Source organism: Ranitomeya variabilis, chromosome 6 (assembly GCF_051348905.1).
Source record: "Ranitomeya variabilis isolate aRanVar5 chromosome 6, aRanVar5.hap1, whole genome shotgun sequence".
NCBI lineage: Eukaryota > Metazoa > Chordata > Amphibia > Anura > Dendrobatidae > Ranitomeya > Ranitomeya variabilis.
Window position 1 is genome coordinate 218,904,668 of NC_135237.1, and position 12,233 is coordinate 218,916,900.

At 46.8% G+C, this 12,233-nt stretch overlaps 1 protein-coding gene, 1 long non-coding RNA gene and 1 pseudogene across 4 annotated transcripts in view; 1 reads left to right on the forward strand and 2 right to left on the reverse strand.

Moving 5' to 3' along the window:
• LOC143782229 (uncharacterized) overlaps positions 1-8,374 on the reverse strand; it is a 29,013-nt gene extending 20,639 nt beyond the window's left edge. Inside the window, exon 1 of one of the 2 annotated variants that reach the window (XR_013216898.1) lies at positions 8,060-8,374. This is a non-coding gene — a long non-coding RNA (uncharacterized LOC143782229). Of the gene's footprint in view, positions 1-7,726; positions 7,865-8,059 lie in introns of those variants that run through there. The other variant, XR_013216899.1, reaches the window with a different exon arrangement.
• On the reverse strand, positions 6,217-7,717 carry LOC143782089 (cathepsin O pseudogene; annotated as a pseudogene).
• The window catches only part of DAP (death associated protein), a 486,374-nt gene continuing 481,961 nt past the window's right edge, over positions 7,821-12,233 (forward strand). The window contains exon 1 of one of the 2 annotated variants that reach the window (XM_077269448.1): positions 7,821-8,052. In XM_077269448.1, the coding sequence (XP_077125563.1) occupies positions 7,998-8,052 (55 nt within the window). In that variant the 5' untranslated portion in view covers positions 7,821-7,997. The remainder of the gene's footprint in view (positions 8,053-12,233) is intronic. The other variant, XM_077269447.1, reaches the window with a different exon arrangement.

A 12,233-nucleotide genomic window follows, 5' to 3' on the forward strand; every position in this document is an offset into this window, starting at 1 on the left:
CGTTGAAGTGTTCCAGAGTTATAACCTCATAAAGGGACAGTGGTCAGAATTGTAAAAATTGGCCCGGTCATTAACGTGCAAACCACCCTCGGGGCTTAAGGGGTTAAGAAGCATGAATATTGATTCATGCTTCTCAAACCGCCGCAGGAAGCAAGAATCAGAGCCTGTACGATTTAATTTAGGCCAGGGGTGGGGAATCTTTTTTTTCTGCCAAGGGCCAATTGGATATTTATACCATCCTTCGGGGGCCGCACAAACTCCGCCCACCAAGTACATCCTAACTCTGGCACTGGTTTCAGGATATAATCTTTCATTGCATGCCTCGACAGTGTTCAGTAGTGAACACTGTGTGTGTGCCAACAGAGCAAGAAGAAATTAATGAGCTGGTGGCAATCAAAATACGCCTCCCTGCCCAAGAATGCGGTCCCTGAGAATCTGCCCAGGGCCTGATAAAAAGTAATCGAAGGCTGTAAATGGCCCGGGGGGGGCCTGAGGTTCCCCACCCCTGCTTTAGGGTATGTTCAGATGATCAGTAATCGGCAGCGCTTTGGATGCAGAGCATGTTCGCCGTGTCTAAAGTGCTGGCGGCTACTGAACATAGGTGAATCCGCATGTGTTCTCTGAACCATGCAGAATCACCGCGTGCAATACATTGTATTGATGTAATTTCTCTTGCGAAGATAAAGAGACATGCTGTGGTCTGGAGAGACATGCCGCATGTCCGTCTCCACGGGTAAGCTGCGGGAGCACATACACGCATAGTGGACATGGGATTTTTTTAAATCCCATTATTATTATTATTATAGCGCCATTTATTCCATGGCGCTTTACATGTGAGGAGGGGTATACATAATAAAAACAAGTACAATAATCTTAACCCCTTAACGACCGCCGATACGCCTTTTAACGGCGGCCGCTAAGGGTACTTAAACCACAGCGCCGTTAATTAACGGCGCTGTGGGAAAAGTGAATAGCGCCCCCCAGAGTCGGATTTTCTCTGGGGTCTCGGTTGCCGGGGGTAGCCGAAACCCCAGAGAACATGATTCGGGGGTTTTTTACCGACCCCTGAGTTGCGATCGCCGGTAATTAACCGTTTACCGGCGGTCGCAAAAAAAAAACAAAACGCGATTTGTCATTTAATTTCTCTGTCCTCCGATGTGATCGCACATCGGAGGACAGAGAAATGTGGTCCCCGATAGCCCCCCAATACTCACCTACCTCCCCCGGAGCTCCTCGTGGCTCCCGATGGGCGCCGCCATCTTTTTCCGGGGAAATAATGGCGGGCGCATGCGCAGTGCGCCCGGCACCCGGATGTTCTTTGGGGTCTCGGCTGCCGGTGATCGGGGTCGGTTTTTACCGACCCCTGTTTTGCGATCGCCGGTAATTAACTGTTTACCGGCGACCGCAAAAAAAAAAAAAAAAGCGATGTCATTTCTCTGTCCTCGCACATCAGAGGACAGAGAAATAGGGGGATTCGGGGACCCTGTTATACTTACCGGTGTCCCTGGGTCCTCCTGCTTCTTCTGCTGGCCGCCGGCTTCTTGCTTCGGTAAGAAAATGGCGGGTGCATGCGCTGTGCGCCCACCATGATCTGCCGGCCGGCAGAAGAAAATTCTTCCTCTTTTTTTATTTTGGTCACTGTGAGATCCTATCACAGTGATCAAAATAAAAAAAATAGTAAATAACCCCCCCTTTATCACCCCCTTAGTAAGAAAAAAGAAATAAAATAAAAAAAATGTATGAATTTCTATTTTCCAAATAGGGTTAGGGTTAGGGTTAGGGTTAGGGTTAGGGGTAGGGTTAGGATATGTGCACACATAGAATGGTTCTCTGCGGATTTTTCCGCAGCGGATTTGATAAATCCGCAGGACCAAAACGCTGCGTTTTTCCTGCAGATTTATCGCGGATGTACCGCGGTTTTTGTGCGGATTCCACTGCGGTTTTACACCTGCAGTTTTCTATTATGGAGTAGGTGTAAAACCGCTGCGGAATCAGCAGAAAGAATTGACATGCTGCAGAATGTAAACCGCTGCGTTTCCGTGTGTTTTTTTCCGCAGCATGGGCACAGCGTTTTATGTTTCCCATAGGTTTACATTGTACTGTAAACTCATGGGAAACTGCTGCGGACCCACAGCTGCGGATCCGCAGCAAAATCCGCAACATGTGCACATAGCCTTAGAGCTAGGGTTAGGGCTAGGGTTGGGGCTAAAGTTAGGGTTAGGGTTGGGGCTAGGTTTAGGGCTAAAGTTAGGGTTTGGGCTAAAGTTAGGGTTAGGGCTAGGGTTGGGGCTAAAGTTAGGGTTAGAGTTGGGATTAGGATTTGGATTAGGGTTGGCATTAGGGTTACATTTGGGATTAGGGTTAGGTTTGGGATTAGGGTTAAGGCTAGGGTTGGGATTAAGGATAGGGGTGTATTGGGATTAGGGTTAGATTTTGAGGTTAGGGTTGAGATTAGGATTAGGGGGGTGTTGGGTTTAAGGTTTTGATTAGGGTTATGGTTAGCTTTGGGATTAGGGTTAGGGGTGTTTTGGGGGTTAGGGTTGTGATTAGGATTATGGATCGGGTTGGGATTAGGGGTGTGTTGGGGTTAGGGTTGTAGTTAGAATTGGGGGGTTTCCACTGTTTAGGTACATCAGGGGGTCTCTAAACGCCACAGCCAATTTTGTGCTCAAAAAGTAAAATGGTGCTCCCTACCTTTTGAGCTCTGCCGTGCGCCCAAACAGTGGTTTACCCCCACATATGGAGCATCAGCGTACTCAGGACAAATTGGACAACAACTTTTGGGGTCCAATTTCTCTAGTTACCTTTGTGAAAATAAAAATTGGGGGGCTAAAAAAATCTTTTTTGTGAAAAATTTTTTTTTTTTTGTTTTCACGACTCTGCATTATAAACTTCTGTGAAGCACTTGGGCATTCAAAGTTCTCACAACACATCTAGATAGGTTCCTTGGGGGGTCTAGTTTCCAAAATGAGGTCACTTGTGGGGGGTTTCTACTTTTTAGGTACATCGGGGGCTCTGCAAACGTAACATAATGCCTGCAGACCATTCTATCAAAGTCTGCATTCCAAAACGGCACTCCTTCCCTTCCGAGCTCAGCCATGCGCCCAAACAGTGGTCCCCCCCACACATGGGGTATCAGTGTACTCAGGACAAATTGGACAACAACTTTTGGGGTCCAATTTCTCTTGTTACCCTTGTGAAAATAAAAATTGGGGGGCTAAAAAAATCTTTTTTGTGAAAAAAATATTTTTTTTTGTTTTCACGACTCTGCATTATAAACTTCTGTGAAGCACTTGGGCATTCAAAGTTCTCACAACACATCTAGATAAGTTCCTTGGGGGGTCTAGTTTCAAAAATGAGGTCACTTGTGGGGGGTTTGTACTGTTTAGGTACATCGGGGGCTCTGCAAACGCAACATAATGCCTGCAGGCCATTCTATCAAAGTCTGCATTCCAAAACGGCGCTCCTTCCCTTCCAAGCTCTGCCATGCGCCCAAACAGTGGTTTATCCCCCACATATGGGGTATCAGCCTACTCAGCATAAATTGCACAATAAATTTTGGGGTCCAATTTCTCCTGTTACCCTTGTGAAAGTAAAAATTTGGGGGTGAGAAGATCATTTTTGTGGAAAAAATATGATTTTTTTTATTTTCATGGCTCTACATTATAAACTTCTGTGAAGCAGTTGGGGGTTCCTAGTGCTCACCACACATCTAGATAAGCTCTTTGGGGGGTCTAGTTTCCAAAATGGAGTCACTTGTGGGGGGTTTCTACTGTTTAGGTACATCAGGATCTCTGCAAATGCAACATGACACCTGCAGACCATCCCATCAAAGTCTGCATTCCAAGCGGTGCTCCTTCCCTTCCGAGCCCTGATGGGTGCCCAAACAGTGCCCTCCCCCCACATATGGGGTATCAGCGAACTCAGGACAAACTGGTCAACAGATTTTGTGGTCCAATGTCTCCTGTTACCCTTAATAAAATAAAAAATTGCAGGCTAAAAAATCATTTTTGAGTGAAAAAAAAGGATTTTTTATTTTCACGGCTCTACGTTATAAACTTCCGTGAAGCACCTGGGGGTTTAAAGTGCTCACCACACATCTAGATAAGTTCCTTAAGGTGTTTAGTTTCCAAAATGGTGTCATTTGTGGGGGGTTCCACTGTTTAGGCACATCAGGGGCTCTCCAAACGCGACATGGCATCCGATCTCAATTCCAGCCAATTCTACATTGAAAAAGTAAAACGGCACTCATTCTCTTCCAAGCTCTGCAGTGCGCCCAAACAGTGGTTTACCCCCACATATGGGGTATCAACGTACTCAGGAGAGGTTGCACAACAACATTTGTTGTCTAATTTCTCCTGTTACCCTTGTGAAAATAAAAATTTGGGGGCAAAAAGATCATTTTTGTAGAAAAAATGCGACTTTTTTATTTTCACGGCTCTACATTATAAACTTCCGTGAAGCACCTGGGGGTTTAAAGTGCTCACCACACATCTAGATAAGTTCCTTAAGGGGTCTAGTCTCCAAAATGGTGTCATTTGTGGGGGGTTTCCACTGTTTAGGCACATTAGTGGCTCTCCAAAAGCGACATGGCATCCGATCTCAATTCCAGCTAATTCTACATTGAAAAAGTAAAATGGCGCTCCTTCTCTTCCAAGCTCTGCAGTGAGCCCAAACAGTGGTTTACCCCCACATATGGGGTATCAATGTACTCAGGAGAAATTGCACAACAACTTTTGTGGTCTAATTTCTCCTGTTACCCTTGGGAAAATAAGAATTTGTGGGCGAAAATATCATTTTTGTGTAAACAAATGCGATTTTTTATTTTCACGGCTCTACGTTATAAACTTCTGTGAAGCACTTGGGGGCTCAAAGTGCTCACCACACATCTAGTTAAGTTCCTTAAGGGGTCTAGTTTCCAAAATGGTGTCACTTGTGGAGCGTTTCCACTGTTTAGGCACATCAGGGGCTCTCCAAACGTGACATGGCATCCGATCTCAATTCCAGCCAATTCTGCATTGAAAAAGTCAAACGGCGCTCCTTCTCTTCCAAGCTCTGCGGTGCGCCCAAACAGTGGTTTACCCCCACATATGGGGTATCAGCGTATTCAGGAGAAATTGCTCAACAAAATGTATGGTTAAATTTCTGTGCGCTAGGATATCACAATATGGATATGAGGACCGCGCTCGGGGGTGCGTGCTCAGTAGTGATGTGCAGCAGGGGTAAACACCAGTATGTAGTAGGAAGTGTACGATTCACTATCCACTAAAGACCTGCTGTGTGTAACATGCGGGCTGGATACCTTGCATATATGTCTATACGGGCTGTATAGACGGTGCTTACCTAGTTGTGCTTGCTAAGCCGCTCCAGCGTCCTGGCTGGCGTCCGCTGTGGAGTAAGGTCCTTACTCCACAGCGGACGCCAGCCAGGACGCTGGAGCGGCTTAGCAAGCACAACTAGGTAAGCACCGTCTATACAGCCCGTATAGACATATATGCAAGGTATCCAGCCCGCATGTTACACACAGCAGGTCTTTAGTGGATAGTGAATCGTACACTTCCTACTACATACTGGTGTTTACCCCTGCTGCACATCACTACTGAGCACGCACCCCCGAGCGCGGTCCTCATATCCATATTGTGATATCCTAGCGCACATATTTCCTCCCAGGATAGGCACAGATCCTGCGTGGTCCAGCAGCTAGGGGTGCTCATTTCTCTCATTATCCCACCGCCCACCCCCCCTGTCCTCTACTGCCATTTCCTCCCCCTCCCCCCCTTGCGGTGAGCGCCATAGTGTGCAATTGCTCTCTAATGGTTAAATTTCTGTTTTTACACTTGTGAAAATAAAAAAATATGGTTCTGAATTAAAGTGTTTGCAAAAAAAGTTAAATGTTCATTTTTTCCTTCCACATTGTTTGAGTTCCTGTGAAGCACGTAAAGGGTTAATAAACTTCTTGAATGTGGTTTTAAGTACCTTGAGGGGTGCAGTTTTTAGAATGGTGTCACACTTGGTTATTTTCTATCATATAGACCCCTCAAAATGACTTCAAATGTGATGTGGTCCCTAAAAAAAAATGGTGTTGTAAAAATGAGAAATTGCTGGTCAAATTTTAACCCTTATAACTCCCTAACAAAAAAAAATGTTGTTTCCAAAATTGTGCTGATGTAAAGTAGACATGTGGGAAATGTTATTTATTAACTATTTTGTGTGACATATCTTTCTGATTTAAGGGCATAAAAATACAAAATTTGAAAATTGCAAAATTTTTAAAATTTTCACCATATTTCCATTTTTTTCATAAATAATCGCAAGTAATATCGAAGAAATTTTACCACTAACATGAAGTACAACATGTCACGAAAAAACAGTCTCAGAATCAGCAGGATCCGTTAAAGCGTTCCAGAGTTATAACCTCATAAAGTGACAGTGGTCAGAATTGTAAAAATTGGCTCTGTCATTAAGTACCAAATTGGCTCTGTCACTAAGGGGTTAAACAATACAGGTAAAAACTTTTACAGGAGGAGAGAGGACCCTGCCCGCGATGGCTCACAATCTACAAGGGATGGGTGAGGATACAGTAGGCGAGGGTAGAGCTGGTCGTGCAGCGATTTGGTCAATCGGTGGTTACTGCAGGCTGTAGGCTTGTATAAAATGTTTATTAAAATCTAACTGCTTTTTTAATTTTACTTATAAAAGTGCATACAACAAAAAAGTGTTAAAAGATGTAAACCGTTTAAAGGCATCAACTCTGGACATTTGATTTGCAAAGTTCATTTTAGGTCTCTCCAAATTAAATTTTACTGCTTCAATTCCAAGTGACTTAATGTCTTATTGAAAACAGACTATTTAAAAATAAATTTGTCAAAAGGTCCACGTTTTCCCTTGTTTTCATCCAAGTCACATCAATGGAAAAGTCATAAAGTCTGCTATTCCACATATGTTCTGACCCATCTTAACATGCACATATCCATCTATACCCCAATAATTCTTCACTATCCAGTAAGGAGTGTCACCTGACTTATCAAAGCCAACCACTAGGACAGCATGATTGAGTGTCCACTGGAACAGTGATGCTGAATGATACCTCCAAGGTAATCCTGCCAGCTCACCGTATTGACTATGACTGCCAAAGGGCCAACACGTATCAACAAGCTCATCAATTTCCTCTTCAGTTACCGAAATCGTAAGCTTTATATCCCTTTATAGAAACACCATCTTCTGTTAAAGGAAAATAACGACAAATTCCAGTTCTTGCTTTAAAGGAGTATTTAGAAGACTCCACAAACTTTGTATGCGACTGATACAGCCATTTCAAAGTACTGTCTGTGGATCCCCCATCGCAGCCTCTATCCAAGTATGAACAGTCAATGACCTGCTGTACACGGAGGGCCTGCATGTGTCCGCTGATAGTGTAGGCAGACTCCACAGCACCGACTACACTGAAGGCCCAACAGGCACCACAATCCAGCTGATTTTTCACTTCAGTCACCATGTTTTTATCTCTCTAGTCCCATCCACTACGCTGTAACAGCTGGACGCTGCGCAAGGATGCAGCGTCCAACCCCCAGCGTTTACTGATCGTGGGCACATACCCTGCTACTCTGAGGATTTTTGCACGCTCGTAGGCAAAAAAAGCATTTTTTGTGACGACTAATCTATTACACAATGAATGTTGAAGAATTGACTGAAAGAAAACAAACAAAAAAAACGCCATTTTGCAAACCTCTGTCTGTAACTGAACAGCGCAACTGTGGACTTTATGTGTCACTGCTCATTTTCAATAAAGCTTGACGAGAGAAAAAACAGCAAAAAGAGCGTCGGTGGAGCCACGTAGGCATCGAGGGGAACAGTGTGCGGGCGGGCACTTAAAAGACTGGAAGAAGTGGGAAGGAGCAAAGAAAAGAAAACTTGGGCGGAGATTCCCTTTTCGTAACAGTGGGAGAACCGGGCGGTCACGGATCTGCGGGGCAAGCAGAACGTCCTGAACGGAAGCAATGTCCTCCCCTCCTGGAGAGAAAACGGACACTAAAGCTGGTCACCTGCCTGCCGGTATTACCTGGGAGCTGGGGGCGTACTCGGTACAGGCCGAGTCGCAGCGTCCGGTGCCATATGGCGAGAATGGGCTCCTGTAGGAAAGCTGCGGATGCCTGCTCTCTGCTTAGGGTATGTGTGCACGTTCAGGATTGCCTCAGGATTTGGCCAGGATTTTATGCAGGTAAAATCCTGACCAAATCTGCACCTGAGGTCACTGGCAGGTCACCTGCGTTGTCCTTGCGTTGTTTCAGCACTGTAAGGACATGCTGCGTTCTTAAAAGACGCGCCGCATGTCCGTTTCCGCCAGTTTGCTGCATGCGTCTTTTAATGCATAGTGGAGAAGGGATTTCATGAAATCCCTTCCGCTATGCTGTAACATCTGGACGCTGCGGCTTAACGCAGCTTCAAACACGCAGCATTTCCTGAACGTGGAAACATACCCTTACCGGCTGCTGCAGCTCGTTCTGCTTTTTAAGGGGGGGATTACTTAGGCTACGTTCACATTTGCGTTGTGCGGCGCAGCGTCGGCGACGCCACGCACAACGCATGCAAACTGCATGCACAACGCAGCGTTTTGTGACGCATGCGTTCAGTTTTTGCATGATTTTTGGCGCAGAAAAAACTGCATCATGCAGCGTCCTCTGCGCCCTGACAGTTGCGCCCAAATGACGCATGCATCACAAAACGCAAGACAACGCATGTCCATGCGCCCCCCCCATGTTAAATATAGGGGCGCATGACGCATGCGTCGCCGCGGCTGCGCCCGACGCTGCGCCGCACAACGCAAATGTGAACGTAGCCTTAAAGGAGACTTCCCTAAACCAGCTTTCTGCAGACGGTTACTCTAAGCTAGTGGTGTGTTGCATATTGGATTGCTGTTTAACTACAGCTTCCAACATGCACTGACTGCACTATTTTATGGATGTTAGGAGTTGTAATTTCACTGCACCTGAAGGACCCCAAGGTACCAGCCAAAGACCACTCTGTTAGGCTACGTTCACATTTGCGGTCCTCGCCGCAGCGTCGGGCGCCGCAGCGGCGCCGCATGCGTCATGCGCCCCTATATTTAACATGGGGGCGCATGGACATGCGGCGCACTTGCGTTTTGCGCCGCATGCGTCGCTGCGGCGCCCGCGTCGGGGCGCAGAGGACGCAGCAAGTTGCATTTTTGCTGCGTCCAAATTCAATGAAAAAAACGACGCATGCGGCGCAAAACGCAGCGTTGTGCATGCGTTTTGCTGCGTTTTTATTTGCGTTGTGCGTTGCGGCGCCGACGCTGCGGCGCACAACGCAAATGTGAACGTAGCCTTATAGGGAACCTGTCACCCCCAAAATCGAAGGTGAGCTAAGCCCACTGGCATCAGGGGCTTATCTACAGCATTCTGTAATGCTGTAGATAAGCCCCTGATGTATCCTGAAAGATGAGAAAAAGAGGTTAGATTATACTCACCCAGGGGCGGTCCGGGTCTGATGGGCGTTGCGGTCCGGGGCCTCCCATCTTCATTCAATGACGTCCTCTTCTTGTCTTCACGCTGCGGCGCAGGCGTACTTTGTCTGCCCTGTTGAGGGCAGAGCAAAGTACTGCAGTGCGCAGGTGCTGGGCCTCTCTGACCTTTCCTGGCGCCTACGCAATGCAGTACTTTGCTCTGCTCTCAAGAGGGCAGACAAAGTACGCTTGAGCCGCTGCAAGAAGACAAGAAGAGGAAGTCATCGAATGAAGATAGGAGGCGCTGGCCCCGGACCGCGATGCCCATGGGACCCGGACCGCCCCTGGGTAAGTATAATCTAACCTTTATTTCTCATCTTTCAGGTTACATCGGGGGCTTATCTGCAGCATTACAGAATGCTGTAGATAAGCCCCTGATGCTGGTGGGCTTAGCTCAGATACGATTTTTGGGGTGACAGAGTTCCTTTAATTTCCCCCTATGGAGATGATTGGTCTATGTGGTGAATTGGCACACTGGCTATTGCACATACCTCACTGCTCCCCTTTTATTAGGGGTTATATACCTCTGATGGAATTTTCAGCAAGTCCAGCAGTACACATTAGAATTTGGCTCCTCTTGCCAGTTGTTGCAGTCATTGTAGGTTCTGCACAGTCCAACTAAAGTTTTAGCCACTTCTCTCAATAGAGCAAGTCCTATTATCCCCCACCAATAGCTCAGAACACCTATTAGGCCAGGTGCAGACGATCCGGAACTGGCAGCGCTTTGGATGCAATGCATGTCCGCTTCGTCAAAAGCGCTGCCAGCTATTGAATGATTCCGCATATGTGTCCTCTGAACAGTGCAGATTAATCGCGTCAAATACATTGTATTGATGTAATTTCTCATGCGGAGACTTGCGTCTTTGTAAGAAAAATAGACATGCTGCGGTCTGGAGAGAAGCGCAGCATGTCTGTCTCGAGGGTGATCTGCAGGCGCACATACACACATAGTGGACATGGATTTTCTAAAAATCCCATCCACTATGCTGTAACATCTGGATGCTGCAGGTTGGACGAGGTACAGGTACACAGCATCCAACCCACAGCATTTACTGACTCTCTGCACATACCCTAAGAAATGCAGTGTTACTGGCTGAGAGTTCACACAGAACGGATCATTGATACAGTAGAAATTCATACAGGCAGATTCAGAGGTTTTCCCTCAAAGTTAATTTTAATCAGTTAAATAGATCTTTGAATAGTAAGTATAAGAATAAATTCCCCAATTGGATGTGTTTAAAGGGAAGCTGTCACCCCCAAAATCGATGGTGAGGTAAGCTCACCGTCATCAGGGGCTTATCTACAGCATTCTGTAATGCTGTAGATAAGCCCCCGATGTATCCTGAAAAAGGAGAAAAAGACATTAGATTATACTCACCCAGGGGCGGTCCCGGTCGATGGGCGTCGCAGGTCCGGAAAGGTCAAAGAGGCCCGGCGCCTGCGCACTGCAGTACTTTGCTCTGCTCTCAACAGAGCAGACAAAGTATGCCTGTGCTGGAGCTGGGGCGTGAAGACCAGAAGAGGACGTCATGGAATGAAGATAGGAGGCGCCGGAGCGGACCTGAGACTCCCATCGGACCGGACTGCAGCGGAAACGCCCCTGGGTGAGTATAATCTAACCTCTTTTTCTCCTCTTTCAGGTAACATCGGGGGCTTATGTACGGCATTACAGAATGCTGTAGATAAGCCCCTGATGACGGTGAGCTTACCTCACCATCGATTTTGGGGGTGACAGGTTCTCTTTAAATAAAATGTTTCTGTGCCGAGACAATCTTATAAATGTGCCCCTGCTGTGTACTGTATAATGTCTGTGTCTGACCGTACAAGAGCATGGTCTGATCAGCTCCTGTGCAGGGGAGGAAGCAAAAGAGAATATAGACAGTACAGCATGGGATCACAGCTGATTATTCTAAAGCTCATGCCTTCATGGACTATTAGGTCGGGATCACACATACGCGAGATACGGCCGAGTCTCGCAGGTGAAAACCCAGCTCTGGCACCGGCACTCCGGAGCGGAGCCTGCAGCCGCACAGCAATACATGGAGCTGCACGCTACGCTCCGGAGTGCCGGCGCCAGAGCTGGGTTTTCACCTGCGAGACTCTGCCGTATCTTGCGTATGTGTGATCCCGGCCTTAGGATAACATGAATAGTACCCTTTTTTTATTATTTTTTTGAAAGCCCAAGATTATGTGTTCCACCCGAGTGTGCTTCAAAAGTTACTGAAGGTGCCACAAAAAAGTGCACTTGGATGCTGGTCTCTTAAAACCCTCTCAAATAGGAGAAAGGTCCCCAAAACCATTCCCTATGCCTCCGAGCCAGAAGGCCACAGCGAGGGTCAGGGACTAAGTCCTCTCCTTCATCCAAGGTAGCCTCAGTCGCTCTACCATCTTCTGCCCAGGCTGCTACCCAAGCGAAGGATGGGGGGGAGGCGAAGCCTGACTTCGGCGGATCGCCGATAGATGCTACTGCGCCATCTTGGTGGAGGCAATTTTTTTTCCTCTATCAAAATGGCCCCAGCGGCGCCTTTGCAGTAGCATCTATCAGATCGCCGATAGACACTACTGCGCAAGAGCAGCTGGTGCCATTTTGAGAATTAAAGAAAAAAATAAATTTATGAAGAAGGTTATATCACTAAATAAAATGAATATTATAATGCAATCATGCTGCAGCTCCGGCGCCTGCCTGCTGAATGTGAATTTTTTTTCTTCA